This window comes from Octodon degus, unplaced genomic scaffold (genome assembly GCF_000260255.1).
Source record: "Octodon degus isolate 3935 unplaced genomic scaffold, OctDeg1.0 scaffold00068, whole genome shotgun sequence".
NCBI lineage: Eukaryota > Metazoa > Chordata > Mammalia > Rodentia > Octodontidae > Octodon > Octodon degus.
Window position 1 is genome coordinate 5,915,134 of NW_004524644.1, and position 18,243 is coordinate 5,933,376.

Genomic DNA, 18,243 nt, shown 5'->3' on the forward strand with positions numbered 1-18,243 from the left:
ATGTGGTGCTGGGGGATTGAACCGCGGTCCCTGATGCTTTTGCTAAGCTTGTTCTAAGTAGGTGCTTTAGACCACTGAGCCATCTCTCCAGCCCCGGCATTTGCTTTAAAAACAGGTAAGATACTAGTCAGATTCATTTAAGGAAAAGTGGACAGGTTTTCCTATACACATTGGGTGCTTAGGGAGCTACACAACTCCATAGAAGGCAATAAGATGATCTCGTGAGAAAATGTTGGGTATCCTTTTTAGGGAGGTGGTATTCTGTGGTCAGCTTATAAATCCAAATTGTCAGTTATGTCTTATTTAGAATATTTGAATATTTGATCACCATGTGATCTTAGCAAGTAAACAGAAGGGTAGTTAGAACGCTTTAGGGTTATGTAGGACAAACTGCTGTCTGAAAGCACTGACCACTAGTTTTCTAGTAACTAGGAATACAGTGTGTCTTAGATCTTCACTGACAGAATGGAAAGACACCAGAAAATTTAAAACGGTACTAGAAGTTACTCCAGCTAAAGGTCAGTTAGATATTAAAGTGAAAGTATCTTCAATTCAGTAAAACTGAGTGAGCATAGGATACAATTTATGAACAGGAAGTTGATCCTTTGTCCACGAGTTTACCTTAACACAGTGCTGCATTAGGTAACGCGTGCGACCCAGGAAGCGTGTGAAGGGTTAATTGGATTCTTCTGGAACTTCTTGAGGTGAAATACATACCAGTGAACATTGAAACGTTGAGGCAGAAGCCACCCTTTTACATATGAGCCGTGGGATGGTTGAAACCGCTAGGTGTAGTCTTGTTGCACTCGTGGAGCTGATGGCCCGATACACGGTCCCTGCTCCACTATAGGGAATACTGGACTGTTCGTCTCCCGGAATCAGTCCCTTTCCCAGGAATAGCATTGAATAAACATCCTCAGATTCTTAATTTTATACAGTTCCTTCCCCTTTGTCCCCAAGTTTCTTCTCTTTTTACAGTCACATTCCAGCCATGCCTCACCGTGACCACACCCAGGTCACACAAATTCCTGAGCCACCTAAGAGAGGGGCTCCTACAGCTCATGGCTGCTCAGAGTTGTACTGCACACTGCCTTTTGTTGGGCTTTTTTGTTTGTTTCTTTTTTTTTTTTGGTGGAATCGGGGATTGAACTCAGGCCCTTGTGCTTGCCAGGGAAGCGCTTATTCATCACTGAGCCATCTCCTCGGCCCCACACTGCCTTTTCACCACTTCAGGCTGAGGAGACTTTAAGCGCCACGCTTTTGAGGTGCCATACTGGCCCACGCATGTATCGGAGTGCCCTGGTGACTGTAGCTCTTTACCACCAGCACTGCTCCTCTAGTCCCTGGTCGTCTCCCCACGTGGATGGGAGCACCTGTCATGCAGCGTTGCATGTCTTGTTTCCTGTGCTTCTGGCAGCAGACTTGAAGTGTTCATCAGCTTTGATGTTGGCTGGTGCACCAGGTCTTACTTCACATGACAGAAAGGACTGAAGAGTGATCTGCATGGACTCCAACAGGGCCTGGGCCAGTGTGGATGAGAATGTGTGTTTTCTGAGGAGATGGTGCCCTGAACCCCATCCACAGACGCCCAGCTGTCTTGGCACATCTCCTTACTGTGGATAATCTATTTCTCTCTCCTTTTCCCGTCTCTTAATGCTATCTTGTTTCTCATGGCAAATGTTTAAGGCAGGTTTGGCAAAATCCAGGTGGTATTGGGATGAGCCACATTGAGGACTAGACCCAGATTGCTGGGAGTGTTGGTTGTAGTTGTTCAGTGAGGCCCTTTTTTTTATTTTTTATTTTTTTTGTGGCTGGCTCAGCCTGCCCTGGGGTGGGGCTGTGCAGCGTGTGGTGCCAGGGATTGAATCTTGGTCCCGGAGCTTGCCTAAGCAGGCACTTTTGTCCACTGAGCTATCTCGCCGGTCGGAGGCCTACTTTTTGACCAGCAGCTGGCCCTTACATGAAATGTCTTTGTTTTCTTATTTAACTTAATTAGAATCTTTGTTCTAGAAGTTACTTTCCTATTTAGAGATACACATATATGGGCTTCATAGGACAGGATTTTGTTATTGACCTGCCTCTGTCCTTGTTGCATCCAGTTTCAGCATGATTTCTAAGGCATTCTAGGGGCAATCGCTTGCCTTCTCTGGAGGTCTGTCCATCTTCCTATTTTATATTTCTGACTTGCTTCCCCCAGTAATTCTATCAAAGTTGTTTAGCCAGAAATGGCTTATCTTTGAAGTTTCCTTAGTAATATTTCATCCATTGATCCTCCCTGACCTTGGTTATAAATCCTCACTTTCCTTGATAGAGTGTTGGTTTCATCTTGCTTCCTATTATGGTTTGTGTCTGCATGTCCCCCCAAAGCCTCATGGAGTCATAGATGGGGTTTGTTCAGAGGTGGCTAGATCTAGAGTGGGATTATCTCATGGCCCTAAACTAGGATTAAGGGTGCTGGGATTAAGAGTAGGTGTTTACTGCATCAGTCCACTGACTGATTTAGAACCTGTCCTAATCCTGTGATTTAAAAGGGGCAGAAAGAAGGTGCTGTGGTCCCTTGCTTGCTTTCTTTGCTACCTTCTACCCACTGGGATCTGATTTTCCTCTGTAATGCCTGTCTACCATGCCTTGGGCCAGCCAATTATGGATTGAAACCTCTAAAAATTGAGCTAAATAAACCTTTTCTCTCTTAATTGGTATGTGTTGAGTATTTGTCTCAGCAATGAGAAAAGTAACTAAGAATTTGATACCAGAGAAGTGAGGTCAATGCTGTGAGTGCCCCGACCTGTGATTCCAGGGCCTGGGGACTGGCTTGGGGGAAGAGTTGGGAGGAGTTCGGAGAGGCCAGGAGAAAGCAGAGCTGGAGTGCCATAGCCTGTACCTAATGGGACATCTGGTTAGAGCTCTGGAAACCAGAGTGCTGGTAGAAAAGTGGCCAGTACAGAACAGAGGAGAAGTTAGTTGCTGAAAAGACTAGCAAGAAAAGATCAGGTATTTTAGAAGACAACAGAAAAGATGGCCTGAGGGAATCACAGGAACCAGCAGGACTGCCTTTGCAGCCTCAGTTGCAATGGTGAAAGACCTTTTGAGAAGAAATCCCAGAGTACCATATTCCAGAAGGACAGTGGCCCAGACAATTTGTTCCCTGGCATTGGTCAGAGTGCTCAGCAGTCAAGTGCTGGACCCCTGCAGCCGAGAGAGGAGAAAGCCCAGCTACCACTCCAGCTGGCGGTGGGTCCTGGCATCTTTCAGGTGATGCTGGTTTTAAGTGCAGAATGCAAGTTGCAGAGTGAAGAATCGTGGGGCCAGAAAGGCTTCCGCGCATTGCAGAAGAAAGCCCTGGAGGGCCAGGCAGTATGCCCTAGAGGGCATTGTGTGGACCTGTGCGTGTGAAGCCAGTGGTACAGGAGAGACCTAGAAGTTTAAAGAAGCCAGGAGCTTGAGTCATTTGAGGAAAACTGTAAGGAGGGTGCAGAGCCAGCTCCAGAGGGAAGGCATGGGGGCTAAAACCGTTGAAAGTGCGATGGGATGAAGCTCTTTGATAAAGCTCTCAACTTGTCATAGATTGCTGAGGATGCTGAACATGAAACTGGAGAACTTAATATTTACCCTGCTGGATTTTGGCCCTGTTTTGTTCCTGTTGCTTTTTTTTTTTTTGAATTTTAGGGAAGGGTTACAGGGTGTTCAGGGTCTCATTACTATATCGGACTGTAGTGATCCACCTGTTTACAGCTTCCCAAGAGCTGGGATTACAGGTGCGCACCACCACACCTAGGCCAGGGGATCCCGTGACACCTGGGCCTGCTTGCAGGGGCTTTAATCCGCTAAGCTATTTGGCTTGCTCCCCATTGCTTTTGGAATGGAAAGGTCTGTCTTGTGCCATTGTTGGTTGTATGTGAGAAGTGTTTAACTTTTCGTTTACTGGGCTCCCAGAGTGTGCCTTAAATCTCAAAGGAGACTTGGGACTTTCCAGCAGTGCTGAAGGTATTAGGACCTTGGCGACTCTTAGAGATCTGTGAAATGCATGGACTTGCCTTTAAGTAAAGGGATGTACATGGGGCTTTAGGGGGGTTGGGGTGGAATGTTATGATTTGTGCCTGGATGCCCCCCCAAATGCCTCCTGTGGGCCATAGATGGGGCTTGTTCAGAGGTGGCTGGATCTGGAGTGTGTGATTGTTTCATGGTGCAATACTAGGATTGAGGGTACGTGGTTACTTGGAAAGGGAATGTGTTTATGTCAGTGCACTGGTTGGGGTGGCACCCACCCTAATCCCTACAGCCTAGATAGGATTTATATATGTATGTATGTATGTATGTATGTATTTATTTTTTTGGTGGGGATTGAATTGAGTTCAACCGGGTATTGAACTCAGGCCCTTGGGGCAAACGCTTATTCCACTGAGCCATCTCCCTGGCCCCCTAGATAGGATTTATTTATTATTATTATTATTATTATTATTTTTTTTTTTTTTTCCAGAACCGGGATTGAACTCAGGCCCTTGCATTTGCCAGGGAAGCGCTTATTCTACTGAGCCATCTCCCTGGCCCCAAAAACTAGATAGGATTTAAAAGGGCAGAAAGAAGCTGCTATGGTCCCTTGTTTGCTTTGCTACCTTCTGCCTGCCATGTCTTCCCTGCGATGCCTGCCTTGGCACCAGCCAATTAGGGACTGAAACCTCTACAAATTGTAAATGAAATAAACCTTTCTTCCTTTAACGTGTGTATTGGTATTTTTGTTTCAGCAATGAGAAAAGTAACGAAGCTACTTCTCTACCGTAAGACCCCATTCCTGTGGTCTCTTTGCCTAATTCCTTGATTTCCTGTGAATAAAAGCTGCCTTACCAGTTTAGTGTGTCACATATTTTTTATTTCTAGTAACATTATTAAAGTAAATAAAACATTAGAAAACGAGGTCAAAAAGTTCCAGTGCTCAGTCAAGAGTTCAGGGACTGGGAAGGCCAACATTGAGGAGTGGCCTCTGGTGAGGCCCTTTTGTTCTGTCATACCAAGGCAGAAGGTGGTACATGGAGAAGGATCAAGAGAGCTGAATTGGCGGAACTTGGTTTTTATCACACCGTCTAGAGGTAGCAGTAGTTCAATGTCCCAGCCTCTCCTTCCTGTCATGGAGAACCATGTATGTGTCATTGTCACCTCTGATACCAAATTCCCATCATTTGCCCATTTTCTCCATTAGGCCAGAAGCTCCTGAAGCTAAGGACAGTGATTTTGCTTTCCCGACGTATTAGTTGCCTTATAGACTAGCATGTCTTGCTGGTTTCTCGAGTGTTGTGAGCAGCAGCACTTTTAATTGATCATTCCCTAATCCCTCTGCCATCTAGAGAATAGTCAGGAAAGGTAATAAATGCAGACCGCTCTGGTTTCTCGTGCTGGCTTTTAGTGGACACATGTCTCCAACATGCAGCCGCTGTATTGTGTAAAAGATAGTAGTGCGGACTTTGATTTTCTGATACAGTAAGTAGCCCTGGGTGAGATAAATCAGCCCGATGTCAAGGTTTAAGTACATTAGAGCCACAGAGGAGGAAATTCTTCGAGCACTAACCCTCATCACTTCTGGATTCCCTGGAGAAGCAAAGCACAGTATCCTCATCGTTCATTACTCAAAATCTTCAGGGCAAATAAAAGTGGAATTCATTAAGAGGAAAGTTCTATTTTTACTCTTACTTGCATAGTTTTGCTTGAAAGAGTATTTCTGTGTTTAGGAGCATCATTCTGTTTTGCAGTTTTGGTGACTGGTGACAGGCTTTCTCAGGAAGTTTTGCTTGGAAGTTGGGAGGCAGGCGTTTTGAGTGAGAAGAATTCTTTAGCTGTAGGTTGAGGGGAGTGTGAGTTAGTGCAGGCAGAGGGAGCAGTGCTTCTGTGTGTCTAGTGGGAAAGCTCGGGACCATCTCAGCCTCACACTTCTCACACCTGCTTGTGGTGTGGCAAACTTGCGTCACACTTTAAGGAATTCCTCTTCAGATAGTGAAATCGATACAAGAGCTCTTTGTAACATAGGCTTTGAGGAGCTAAAGCAGTGCTGGGCGGGAGTGATGATTTGCCTTGGCCTTTTCTCCTGGACCTGTTGGGCCCATGGGGAGCAAAGTGCCTTCTCTAGGAGGTTGGAGGGGATGCTGGCTGCCAGTGGCTGGCGCACACACAGTGGAGAAGGCAGTCAGGTGGAGGAGTGGGTCACAAGGCCACAAATTGTCCACACGTGGTCATGTTGTAGGTTGCCGAGTGTTATGTGTGAGTGGGGCTCTGGGGAGAGGAGAGGAGGTGGGTGGATTTGAGCACTATGACTTCACCCATACCGTTAAACCCTAGCCTAGAGTGTTTCCCTAGATAGCAGCTTGTGCCTTTGCTCAGTACCCCTGATTAGGCTTTCTCCTTGTGAATTGTTTGAAGAATGAGTTGATTAACAAAACCCACGTTTAAACTGAGTATCTCAAGTAGAAAATATGAAATATTGAAAGGATAGCTCATGGACACAAATACTTCAATGAATCACATGTCCATTTTGTAAGTGGAAATGGGCAATCACATGTCCATTTTTCCATAGGCTCAGTTAATGGGAGCTATTAAATTACTATGATAGAAATATTACAGGAGAAAAGGTACACAAACGATGTGATTTTAAGTGAAGAGGGTATGGTGTGTCACAGAAAAGTGAAAACACATAAAAGCAGTTAGACTTGGGGAGTTTATATAGTATTTTAGCAAAGGAAGTAACTAGGGAAAGGAGATTTGGGCATAGGGAGGCCAGTTGTGCAAAGATGACTGGGGAATGTGTGGGGTAAACTAACTAGCGAGGGTTATTTCTGCATATGGACCCTCACAACTGGAAATTCCCTTTGCAAAAGGGAGACTCGTGCCCTGCTTTTAGTTTGATAGGGAGAAGGCAGAGAGCCCCTTCTGAGCTTGCTGTTTCTCAGCTGCCTTCAACTCAGAATAACCTGTGGAGCCGAGTGGCGTGTTTTGATCCCCTTTACTGTGATGCGGGTGCTTTTGCTCTTTTACAGGTCACTTACATTGGAGCTTTGGGTTTTTAATTACTGTCTTGTTCCAGCATGCTGGTTCTCTGTTCCTTTCTCTACACTGTGCCTCTGTGCCACTCTGTTGGAAAGACCACTGAGTGTTGTGTTTCCCAGTACAGAGAGGGCTGGCAGGTACTGTCTGAGGGGGAGGGGATGGGTAGATCATGGGCTACTGTATTTTTTCTGACATGAAGAACCTTTTCTTTCTACCTTAGGTGTCATTGATGTGGCTCAGATCAGGGCTCTGAAGATGTGGATAGTCTTAACCTAGGGATAGTCTTAACCTTGGGAAAACTTGGATTTATTTAAAGGTTTGTCCTGTGTGACTAGAGCCACACTTTTCACCTGAAAAAGTTGTGAAAGGCCATCAGCCTCTGCCCTCTGTCCTGTTTCCCAAGTGTAGTCTTTCTCTTGAGGGTGCTGCTAGAGGCCAGCTGGCTGGGGTGAGTTGGCTGGGTGGCTGAGGGATTTTAATGAATTGGTTCCTTTTCTTGTTTTCTGCATTAGGGATCAAACCTAGGGGTGCTGTTCCACTGAGCTACATCTTTGGCCCTTTTTATTATTTTTAAAAAATTTGAGATAGGGTCTCCCTAAGATGCCCAGGCTGGCCTTGAACTTGTGATCCTTCCATGTCGATTCCCCCGTGTGATTACAGGTGTGTGCCAGTTGTGTTGCCTTGAATTGGTTTCTTGGTTCAGTTTCATTGCTGGTCTGGAAGGAGTTGGGGTGGAAAAAGGAAGTGCAGTGGTGACAGCTTTGTATTTGAAGTAGAAGCTCCTTGTCTACAATGTGACCTTGGAGAAGTCGCCATTAAACCTGTTCTGACTCATTTCTTAAGAAATAAGAATCTGGATCAGAATTAGATGGTATCTGTGGCTCTTTCCTGTTCCAGCTGTGAACTGCTGAGGGATTGGATGTGGCTAGAGGAGACATTTGCATTCCTGTTACCCACTGGTTTTGCTTCTACAACTCCAGGTTACTTGGTTTTTAGGATTATTTTAGCAAAATTTGTCAAGAGAAGCATAATCACACCAGTGCAGCGTAAATACCATCCCCACCCCCATATAATACGAATCTGTCTGTGGTGAGCACACAGTGCTCACTGCTGTGGATTTTTTTCTGCGGTGCTTGCTGCCAGTCAGCTAAGCTCCAGACTCCCAGAGTAGTTGTAGTAATGATGTCTCAGGAATATAGAGAGAAACCTGGCATCTTTGGGGACCTACTGATACGTGACTTCTCCACCCCTCCCTCTCCTTTTAAAACCTGGGCTGTTAATGATTGCAACTAATTATGTCTTTGGTCTTTTTACCGTTTGCAATTCAAATGCTACTTAAAGCCGCTTGTTTGCTTTTGTTTGCTGTGAATCCTGGGCTGCCATCTGAAGCACAACTTGATGATTGTGTATTATCATCTTGGGTTAAGTGCTGTCTCATTGCTTTGCAGGCTGCCTGCTGTCTCCCGGGGAGATCATGAAACGAGGTCGCCTTCCCAGCAGCAGTGAGGATTCTGACGACAATGGCAGTAAGTCCTGCTTTGTTGTTCTTGGAACTTACCAGGGTTGGGTCAGTGTAAAAACATGATTTTTTAATGTAAAGCTTTAAATAGACGAGGCCCTTGCATATCAGGGAGGTCAGAGAACGCCAGGGCCTGGAGAAACACATCTGAGTGTGATACTGCAGATCTGTAACTGATCTTTCTGGGTAAGGTTGATTGCAGGCAGGCATTCCTGAGGCTTCCTGTTTGTTATCCAGGGCTGAATAATCCAGCTCCAAGAGTCCCTGGTGTGAGTGTTTTCTTAAACATCATTTATGGCACTTTGCGCCTGCTCTTTATGAAAAGGAAACTTAAAGCCAGGTAATTATTAACTAGTTCAGCTCCAAGTGCGGGGAGATGAGGACTGCCTCGAGGGATAGGAGCATGCCCAGTCCAGGTTCCTCTTGGTCCGCAAGTCCCTGCCCTTTTCTTGGCTTTAACGTGGCGTGACAGCATTTCATACTGTTCCTGCGTGGATCTCAGCTCTCTGGAACCTCAGTTTTACAGTGCAGCTGAGAAACAGAAGTTAGTTAGCTTCTAGGCAGTCAAAATAAATGTGGCTCAATATGTGGAATGAGAAGCTAGCGGACTACAGAAGAACTCCTCTCAGGTAATGAAAGGAAATTTGTATCTAGCACAGCCTCTGAGCCTGTTAGCTTGTCGATGTTGTAGATTAAACACAAGAAACCTTGAGGGGATGCTTGCTGCAGTATGTGATGGGAGAGGAGTTGGGGCTGCCTTCAAGGAACTTCACGTGGGAGATCCGGCAGAGCAGCTGTGCTGCGCAGTCGCAGTCGCCAGGGCGGTCGTGGTTGCCTTTTTGGTGGGTTGTAGAAATATATGCATAAGCTCACAGGGGAGAGTCAGGGAGATCCAAAGAGGAGAAGAGAGCTGAATAGTCTCTGAAAGATGAAGTAGGGTTTAGGCAAATGGTCTAAGAAATTGTTGGCAGATTAAGAGCAGCACATTAGAAAATGAGTGAGTCTTGCCCCAGGAGGTTGTGCTTACAGTCTTGGAAAAGGTAGGAGGGGCCAGGAGCCTACACATAGTCACACATGGCGTCTTGGTTGATGCAGTTGGTGTTGGTGCAGACCTGGGGCAGTGGGAAGTAGAGCTGGAGGGGATTGGAGTGCTCAGGGCCTTGGGTGTGAAATGCAAAGGGGAACTGTGACCAGACCTATAAGGGGTGAGGAGCCAAGGGCTTGATTGGGGGCTTTCTGGGCAGGCAGTGGTAGCCACAGACACTAGGAGCAGGGGAAGAGCTAAGGAGATGCTAAAGGGAAGTGCTTTCCTTAGTTTAGGGGGAGCCCTGAGGGCTGGACCCAGCTAGAGGCAGGCAAGGCCATGGGTGGGAGCCTTGGACCCCTGATTTCTGAACTTGAGGCTCTGTAGTTTTACAGCCCTTCCTATGTGTGTTCTCCAGTGTTTGCAGTTTAAGGTAGTGTTTCTCCCTCGGGCAGAGCAGGCTTTGGTACTGTCTGCCCCTCTGGTGCCTGTCAAGGTGTACTCATGAGTTGCTAAGTACTCAGTAAGTACTTGCTGCTTGCTTGAGTACACAGTTTTGTCTTATAGCAGTTAGAAAGCATCTTTGCTTTCTAGGTTCAGCATTAATCAGAAGATCTTAGAAATTGTCTCTGTGTGCTAATACTGCCCAGTGCACGGCTAGGCGTCCTGCTTTACTTATTCTGGAGGGTGGCACTGAGCAGCAGGTTTGTGCTCACCCCGCTTGCATCGCCATCTCTTTCTCCCACGGCACAGGGGGTGATAGAAAGCTGTGCTTCTTTCTCTCAAACTTAGGGTCTTCCCTTCTGGACTGGCTTTGTCCAGTAGGATGGAAAATGTTCACCTAATGTGTCGGAGAAACCAAATTGTAATCCCGTGCTAGTAGTTTAGATTTGGAAAACTGTATGTGGCCCACAGCTGTGACATTTGACAATGCGGTTTGGATACATTGCTAGTCTAGTTTGTTCCCCTTTGCTGTCCTGCTAGCCCGGAAGGCCCTGATCCGTCGGCTCAGGCTGCTGCAGCAGAGCACCCAAGGCTCGTTGGTGGTTTAAGTGGCAGGATTTTTCTCACTGTTTTGGAGGCTGAGGGTCCAGGACACAAGTGTTGCAGGTTTGGTTTCTCCTGCCTCTCCCAGCTTGTGGGTGATCTCTTCCTCACTGTGCTCTCGTGTGTCTTCCCTGTCTCTTCTCAAGTACCTTTCCTCAAATAACACTAGTCTGACTGGACTGGAGCTGCCCTAACAGTCTCTTTTTAACAGAATCACTGCTTTTGGGTGCCTGCTTGCAAGCACAGTCACATTTAGAAGTACTAGAACTCAGGTGTCTAAATGTGAATTTTTATGTGTGGGGGGCCAGGGGGTATTACAGCTCAGCCCACGGCAGACCTCACAGACCCCACTTAAAAAAATGCTTGCCCACCTTGAACTGGTTAGAGAGGAAGGAGTAAGAGTGAACCCAGAGTTCTCAACAGCACTGTGTCCATCAAATGTAACTATTTCTGTGATGGACCAATTTTTTCTCTTAGTCTGTTGCCTGTCTGGCCTCCCTGAAGAAGTGGTGGGCTTGTGTTAAGGTAAATATTTCTAGGACAGGAGAGGATTAACTAGGTAGCTTCCAGAGCTCACTTCTGCCATAGCTCTAGGCTAGACATGGAGACTGACCTTGGTGGGAGGGGGTGGGAGTGATAGCTCCTAGAAGGTAGGCTGTACTTCTGTAGAACAGTTGGTTTAGTGTAAACATATGTTGGTACTTTATGCTTGTGCGACCTGTCCAGGCTTAATGATTTGACAATTATGGTGGATGATCATAGTGGAAAACAAAACAGCCTTCATTAAGAATTCCTGGGATGTCAGGCCTTATAAAAAAGATAGTACGTGCATATTCATGCCATGGACCACATCTCTCTCTCTTCTCTCCCAGAGCTGCTGGTTCATAGAGCAGGCCTTTGTCACTGAGCTACTAACTTTTTTTTTTAAAATTTTATTTGCATTTATTTTATGCTTAATTTATTCCCGTGCCATAATTTTTTTTAATATATTTTTTTTAATTTTTATTTATTTATTTGTGTGTGACTGTGTGTGGCCAGCTCAGCCCACCAGGGGGCGGGGCTGGCTGGCATGTGGTGCTGGGGATTGAACCGTGGTCCCTGTGCTTTGCTAAGCTTGTTCTAAATAGGTGCTTTAGACCACTGAGCCATCTCTCCAGCACCCCCCCCCCCCCCCCGTGCCATAAGTTTTTGTTTCTTCAGTTTCTTCTGGGATATCTTTTTCTTCTGTGCAACTTCCTCCTCCGGTTTGGGAACAATTTGTTCCTTTTCAGTAAGGATCATCTCAATATGGCAGGGGGAGCTCATGTATGGATTAATCTGGCTACTTGTGTGGCGCTTCCCTTTGCGTACTTGTGGCTTGTTTCCCATAGTAGGGCCCATGAAGGGACCTCTGCCTGCAGGTAGTTCCCATGCCCTGTGCTCCTCAGCTGGGCCTGTGTTTTTGGAGAGTCTTGCTTTGCTTATGAGAAGGGCTGGCTCTATACAGTGGCCTCTCCCCAGCCTCCCCCAGCCTGCAGGCCTGATGAATTCTGGCAGCAGTTCCAGCCCTGGGCAGAGCGAGTCCAAGTGGAGGAGAGGCAGCTGAGGCGGCAGCATGGGGCCACAGCACCAGCCACAGGCATGGCTGGGCCCTGCAGGCTCCTGGGTCTGGAGCCCATGCTCTGTCTGCTGGCCTGGCCCAGGGGAGACGGTGTGTGCTGTGTGCAGTTGGGGACAGATGGGCATTGCTGCTTGAGTGTGTGCCCGCATCCGGCTACAGCCCTCTCCCGTGCCCTGGAGGCCCATCCCTGCAGCTGGACGGAGTAGGTAGTGTTGGGTGTTTGCAGGCTGTGCCTGTAATTGCTGGGCTCCTGGGACTGGTGGCTGAGCCAGACTCTGAAGCTACAGTTGTGCCAGGGCGTGGCTCAGTGAAACGAGCCCTTAATTTCCTACTTCGCAGCCCCGGATACTCTGTCCTCAGGGGTTTTGGCAGATGTGGGAATGGGGCCACCAACCACTTGCATGATTTTCAAAAGCTAAGGATTATTTTCTGCAGAAGCTAGTGAAAACATCAAGTGTCTTTTTTTTTTTTTTTTTTTTTTTGTGGAACAGGGGATTGAACTCGGGCCCTTGCAAGGGCTTATTCTACTGAGCCATCTCCCCAGTCCTCAAGTGTCCTTTTGACAGGAATTACATACTACTGGTTGTCTAAGGACAGTGACTAGTTCCCAGTCTGTATCTTTATGTATATATTTCCTGTAAAAACTGGACAAGAATTAAACACTGCTTAATAACAGTACTCTTTTTTTTTTTCCCCATGTGGAACTGGGGATTGAAATCAGGCCCTTGTGCTTGCCAGGCAAGCACTTATTCTACTGAGCTATCTCCCAGGCCCCAGTAACAGTACTCTTACCTGACATTTTTTCCACATTTTCCAAAACATTTGATCTTTGCTTAGGATGAGGAAACCAAATACACTTTTTTTTTTGGTACTGAGGATTCAACTTGGGGCCCCACACAGGCAAGTACTCTGTCACTGGGCTGCAGCTTCAGGCCTTTGTAAATTTTTGAGACAGGCTTTTATTATGTTGACCATGCTGGCCTCAAGTGTGGCAGTTCTCCTGCCTCAGCCTTCTGAGTACTTGCTATTGCAGGCATGCACCGTGACACTGGTCAGTTTTTTTTTGAGGAACTGGGGATTGAACTCAGGCCCTTGCGCTTGCCAGGCAAGTGCTTATTCTACTGAGCCATCATCCCCCAAGCCTGGTCAGTTTTGTTTGTTTTTAAGTTGAGTGCTTCTTCGAGATCCAGGAGGAAATTGGTTCCTTTCTCTTTCAAGAAGAGTGATAGTCTCGTGCTGGTTATCTGTAGAGTCATTCCTGAAGCTGTGGAGCAGCAGTTACTGTTTCTAACTTCCTAATTTCAGGACTTTGTTGGTGTCTGTGGGAAGAAGATCTGGAGCCTGGCAGTGTGTAGGGACCGCTGTGGTGACCCGCTTTCTAGGTTTCCATGCGTGAGGTCTGCTGGGGATATTTTTGTCTTCCCGGGTTGTCAGCAAGGCTATACTGTGTGTCACCGGTGAGAAGGAACAGACAGAGGAGGATTGAGATTCACACTGCTGATCTGCCTCTTGGTGTGCGTGTGGGTGAGTGGCAGACATGAAGGCCATGGAATGGGCTTCTGCGCTTCTGGGGTCTGGCCTTGTTTGCAGCTTGTGCTGAAAGGCCAGTGCTCTTGGTGGCTGGAGTCTACTTTCTCCTGTAGGCCCCTCTAGGGCCCATTGCACTTAATGGATTTCCTTCTGTTTTATTTTTATTTTTTTTTTTGCGGAACCGGGAATTGAACTCAGATCCTTGCGTTTGACAGTCAAGTGCTTATCCTACTGAGCCATCTCCCTGGCCTCCTTCTGTTTTAAAAGCTTAACCTTTTTACTCTTGATTTGTCTGGGCTTGGTTACCTTTGGAAGTCTTTTTTTTTTTTTTTTTTCTTTTCAGAACTGGGGATTGAACTCAGACCCTTGCGCTTGCCAGGCAAGTGCTTATTCTACTGAGCCATCTCCCCGGCCCCTAGAAGTCTTTGTTGATCTCATTTGCATAAAAGTTACCTTTTTATGTATGCTTCCAATTCTGTTCTTGTTTGACTGATAAATTTCCTCCCTTTCTGTCATCAGTTGTTTCTTCTGATGTCAAGGATTTTGGTAGGAAGGCCTAAATGTTGGAAGCTTGGCCCCATAACACTGCAGGAAACAATGTGGTACTCCTACTCTTCAAGTATACGATGGTTGGCCCAGTGTTTAGGCCTTTCTTTTTGCTTTGTGTCTTTATTTATTTATTTATTTATTTATTTTGTGTGTGTGTGTGTGTGTGTGTGTGTGGCCAGCTCAGCCCACCAGGGGGCGGCGCTGGCTGGCATGTGGTGCTGGGGGATTGAACCGCGGTCCCTGTGCTTTGCCAAGCTTGTTCCAAGTAGGCGCTTTAGACCACTGAGCCATCTCACCAGCCCCTTGCTTTGTGTCTTGAAGGAAAGCACCATCTTGGACTAAAGAGTGAACAATGGTCACAGAGTGATCTCTGTGGATGGATTTGGGTGGTCTTTGGCTTGCACCTTAGTATGCGGGAGGGTGACTATGAAATGGTGGTTTGTTGGATTTGTCAAAGGCCCAAGTGCTTACTGTTGAACATTCCTGGGCCAGGTCTTAGGGTATAAGTGTGAAGCCTTTGTTTTCAGAAGTGGAAAGTGAGTTAGGCCTCAGAAGTCAGCTGGGCAGGACTGGAAGAGCTCTGGCAGGGCTAGGCTCAGCCTTCAGCACAAACCACAGTTATCTCAGACCCTGGTCTTCCCTCATGTGGTCACTGCTTTAAGTTTGCTTGGTGTCAGGTGAGAACTTAACATGGCATCACTTTGCTTGCTCAGGATGGCTTAGCTTTTAAGTGGTACGCAGGGCGCATGCCAGGTCTGTGTGGAGCTGTGTGGAGGTGTTGCCCTGGGTACTTGGTGATGTGTGCTAAGTGCTAAGCTGCTCAAAGTCTCCCGAGGGCAGCAACCTGTTACTCAGTGTCCAAAGCAGTGTCTGGCACACAGGGCAGCCCCTGTTTGGGCAGTGGCAAGATTGTTTCAGAGTGAATGTGGAGCCCCAGGTTCAGTCCAGCTGCAGTCTTTCCTGCCTGTCGCAGCCTAAGCGGTGTGTCACACAGTGCACCACACATGGCGGTGTTCAGTATGCTTTAGATTTACTCTTGAGGTTTTCCCTTATTGTAGATGTAGGGAAGGACAGGAGGCTATTTTTAATATTTCAAAAGGAGCGATTAAGATTATCATAGGACCAGAGAGAAGGGCTCGGAGTGCACAGGCAGCGTCCGTACCTTGCTGTGATCTGTGGGCCTTTTATTACTGTCTGATCCCCAAGGTTGTCTTAAAGAGATACTAAAAACAAAACAGAAAGTCCCCTCTTCTTTTCAGTGTTTAATACAGAATTGTTGGGCCAGGGTATAACTCAGTGGCACGGCGCCTGCCTGGCAAGTGTGAGGTCCTGAGTTTGATTCCAGTACCAAATATATAGCTAATTGTGTATGTGTCAAATTTGTAACTCATTTAAATTTGACACTTGAATTAGGTGTGGTGGCACACACCTGTAACCCCAGCACTCAGGAGGCTGAGGCAGGAGGATTGCTGTGAGTTCAAGATCAGCCTGAGCTACACAAGTTGAGTTCAAGGCAGCCTGAACTGCATAGTGAGCCCTGTCTCAAAAAACCTCTTTTTTGACCTTTGAGTGGACTTGGGTTTTGGTAATAATATTACTGTGTAAATGGCAATAAAATGATTTTAGACATTTTTTTCAAATTGTTAAGAGTTCAGAACTTCTCTCCTGAAAAGCCCAAGGCAGGGGGTGGGAAGGTTACGTTAGTTTAGTTGGTCATTAAATGCTAGCATTCTGGAAGCACCAGCAAAGGCAGTACCAACCTGGTGTATTCGCAGCCGTTTTGACAGGGTGTCTGGTGGTTTGCTAAGTGTGAAGCACTGTCTCAGGCCTTTCAGAGTATGAAATCCTCTGGTCTATCTAGTTGGGCCTCCCCCAGCCCCTACGCTTTATGAAGAGTTTTACAACGTAATTTTTTTTAATTAAAAAGGAATGCATTATGTTTTGATAATCATCTGGGAGCTCCCTGACCTGGGCAGGAGAGCGTGGCTGTAGGCAGGGCCCTGGGGTGACAATGGCAGGACAGTCCTGCGGAGCCCCCCATGAATGCTACCATAGGTGGAGGCGCATTCGAGCAGGAAGCAGGGGCCTCACCCATCTGTCTTTGAATGTTGCTGTATTTTCCTTGACTTCATTTTCTTTGAGCACATATCTTCTATTAGGTAAAACTGAAGTAGATTTTTGGTGCCTGCCACCTTCAGTTCTTTTTATAATTTTTGGTTTACTTTTCAGAAACAGTATTGAGACTATCTTGTTGCGCAGCACTGAGATTTAGGCTGTATGCTCCGTGGTGAATTCCATGCCTTCTTCTAGTGGCTCTTGATAGAGTGAGCGCCCGCCTTGAGAATGCGGGGGGAGGAGATGTCTCACAAGCCCTGTAGGTCCCTCTTGCCACACCTCGCCTGGCTCAGCAGCTGCCAAGTCCAGGTTGTATGTCGCCCATGCAAGGTGAATACAGAGCATTTTCTTTTTCTTCACTGCAAGTGAGTGAGATTTGAATAGTAACTTTTAATAACTGTGTTTGAGGGATAATTGACACATAATGAGCCACCCAGCTTGTGTGTACATTTTGATGTGTTCATACCCAGGACATAATCAAAATCAAAATAATCCTTCCCTCTTTTCTCCAATTCCTGATCTGCTTTCTGTCACTGTAGATTAGTTTACGTTTTCCAAGTATTTCTAGAAATGGAGAACTACAGCGTGTGCCCATTCATTGGCCTGGCTTCTTTTACTCGGCCTGGTTGTTTTAATATTTATCCATGTTGTGGCATTAATAGTGCCTTTCTTCTCATGGTTGGGTGGTGTTCCGCTGAAGGGCACACAGGAGGGCCCTTACCCGTGTTGCACAGAGCGTCGCAAAGCCGAATGCTTGAGTCCTCACAGAGCCAGAGAATGAATGAATTTCTTGTTTTTGTTGTCCAGTCAGTACTTCAGGTGATTTTTTTTTTTTTCTTTGTGGTACTGGGGATTGAACTCAGGATCCTGTGCTTGCCAGGCAAACGCTTATTCTACTGAGCTATCCCCCAGGCCCTCAGGTGAATTTTTAGGAGTGATTCTTTCTAAATGTTTAGGTTTGTGCTGTATTTATAACCCTTCCCATAGTGAGTAAAGAGGTCATCCGTCTCTGCCCCAAGTCCTCTCTCTTCCCAGACCTTCTGTGTGTTCCTCCCCTCACCCTTTCCAGCTTGTGACCCCACTGGAGGCTGGCCTCCCAGATGCGAAGGTGGGAAGTTGTCCACTCTGAAGGTGTAGGGAACCCCTCAGCCGCCTTGCCTCTATGTTCCTACCTTGATTTATGCCTTTCGCATTTCCCGTAACGACCAAATATAGAACCTCTAAATTGGTTTTACCCTAGTGTCCCCAGAGTACTTCTTTCAGTGTGGGAGTAAAACATTTCTAAGTTCTTACTGGACTGTCATGGGTCCGCATGTAGGAAATCCAGTTTGCTGATGTAACAGAACAGGTGCTCAAGGGTGGCACCGACGCCTTGCCTGTCGGAGGTAAGCGCAGCAATCCTCTTTAGTCTTGGTTGTTGTAAATCCGATGATGGGCTTAAGTGCAGGATCTATTTTGTAATGTCCCCAAGGTCTCATTGTGCTTTAATTCTGTGCCCTTGACTCTGGACTGTGTAGAAATACAGCGTTCAGTGTAAGGTGATTGTACTGGTTGAGCGGTAGCTCCTCATGCTGTGACTTTTACTTTTTGGGGTTAACTTCTGGGCAATGGTATAAGTGTTGAGAACTAGGGTGCTGATTGTTAAAGATAGAACGTAGAGGTTGTTAAGTTGAACAAAAACTAGAGTGGTTCTAAGGGCTGTTCTGAGTCTTTTGCAGCAATCTGGTATCTACTGAGAGGGAAGCTCTGATTAATTGTGCACTTAATAGATTAATAGGAGGCAGGGCACAGGGGAGACAAGGAACTGGAGTTGTAAGGTATAGGAAATTC

The 18,243-nt window shown here is 46.6% G+C and overlaps 1 protein-coding gene across 10 annotated transcripts in view; it reads left to right on the plus strand.

Annotated features, from left to right (window-relative positions):
- Positions 1 to 18,243, plus strand: part of Jade1 (jade family PHD finger 1) — a 79,231-nt gene that overhangs the window by 29,672 nt on the left and 31,316 nt on the right. For 7 of the 10 annotated variants that reach the window (XM_023719463.1, XM_023719459.1, XM_004635003.3 and 4 more), the window contains exon 2: positions 8,478 to 8,555. In XM_023719463.1, coding sequence (XP_023575231.1) covers positions 8,504 to 8,555 — 52 coding nt within the window. In that variant the 5' untranslated portion in view covers positions 8,478 to 8,503. Of the gene's footprint in view, positions 1 to 7,249; positions 7,478 to 8,477; positions 8,556 to 9,070; positions 9,178 to 18,243 lie in introns of those variants that run through there. The other 3 variants (XM_023719462.1, XM_023719466.1, XM_023719467.1) reach the window with 3 other exon arrangements.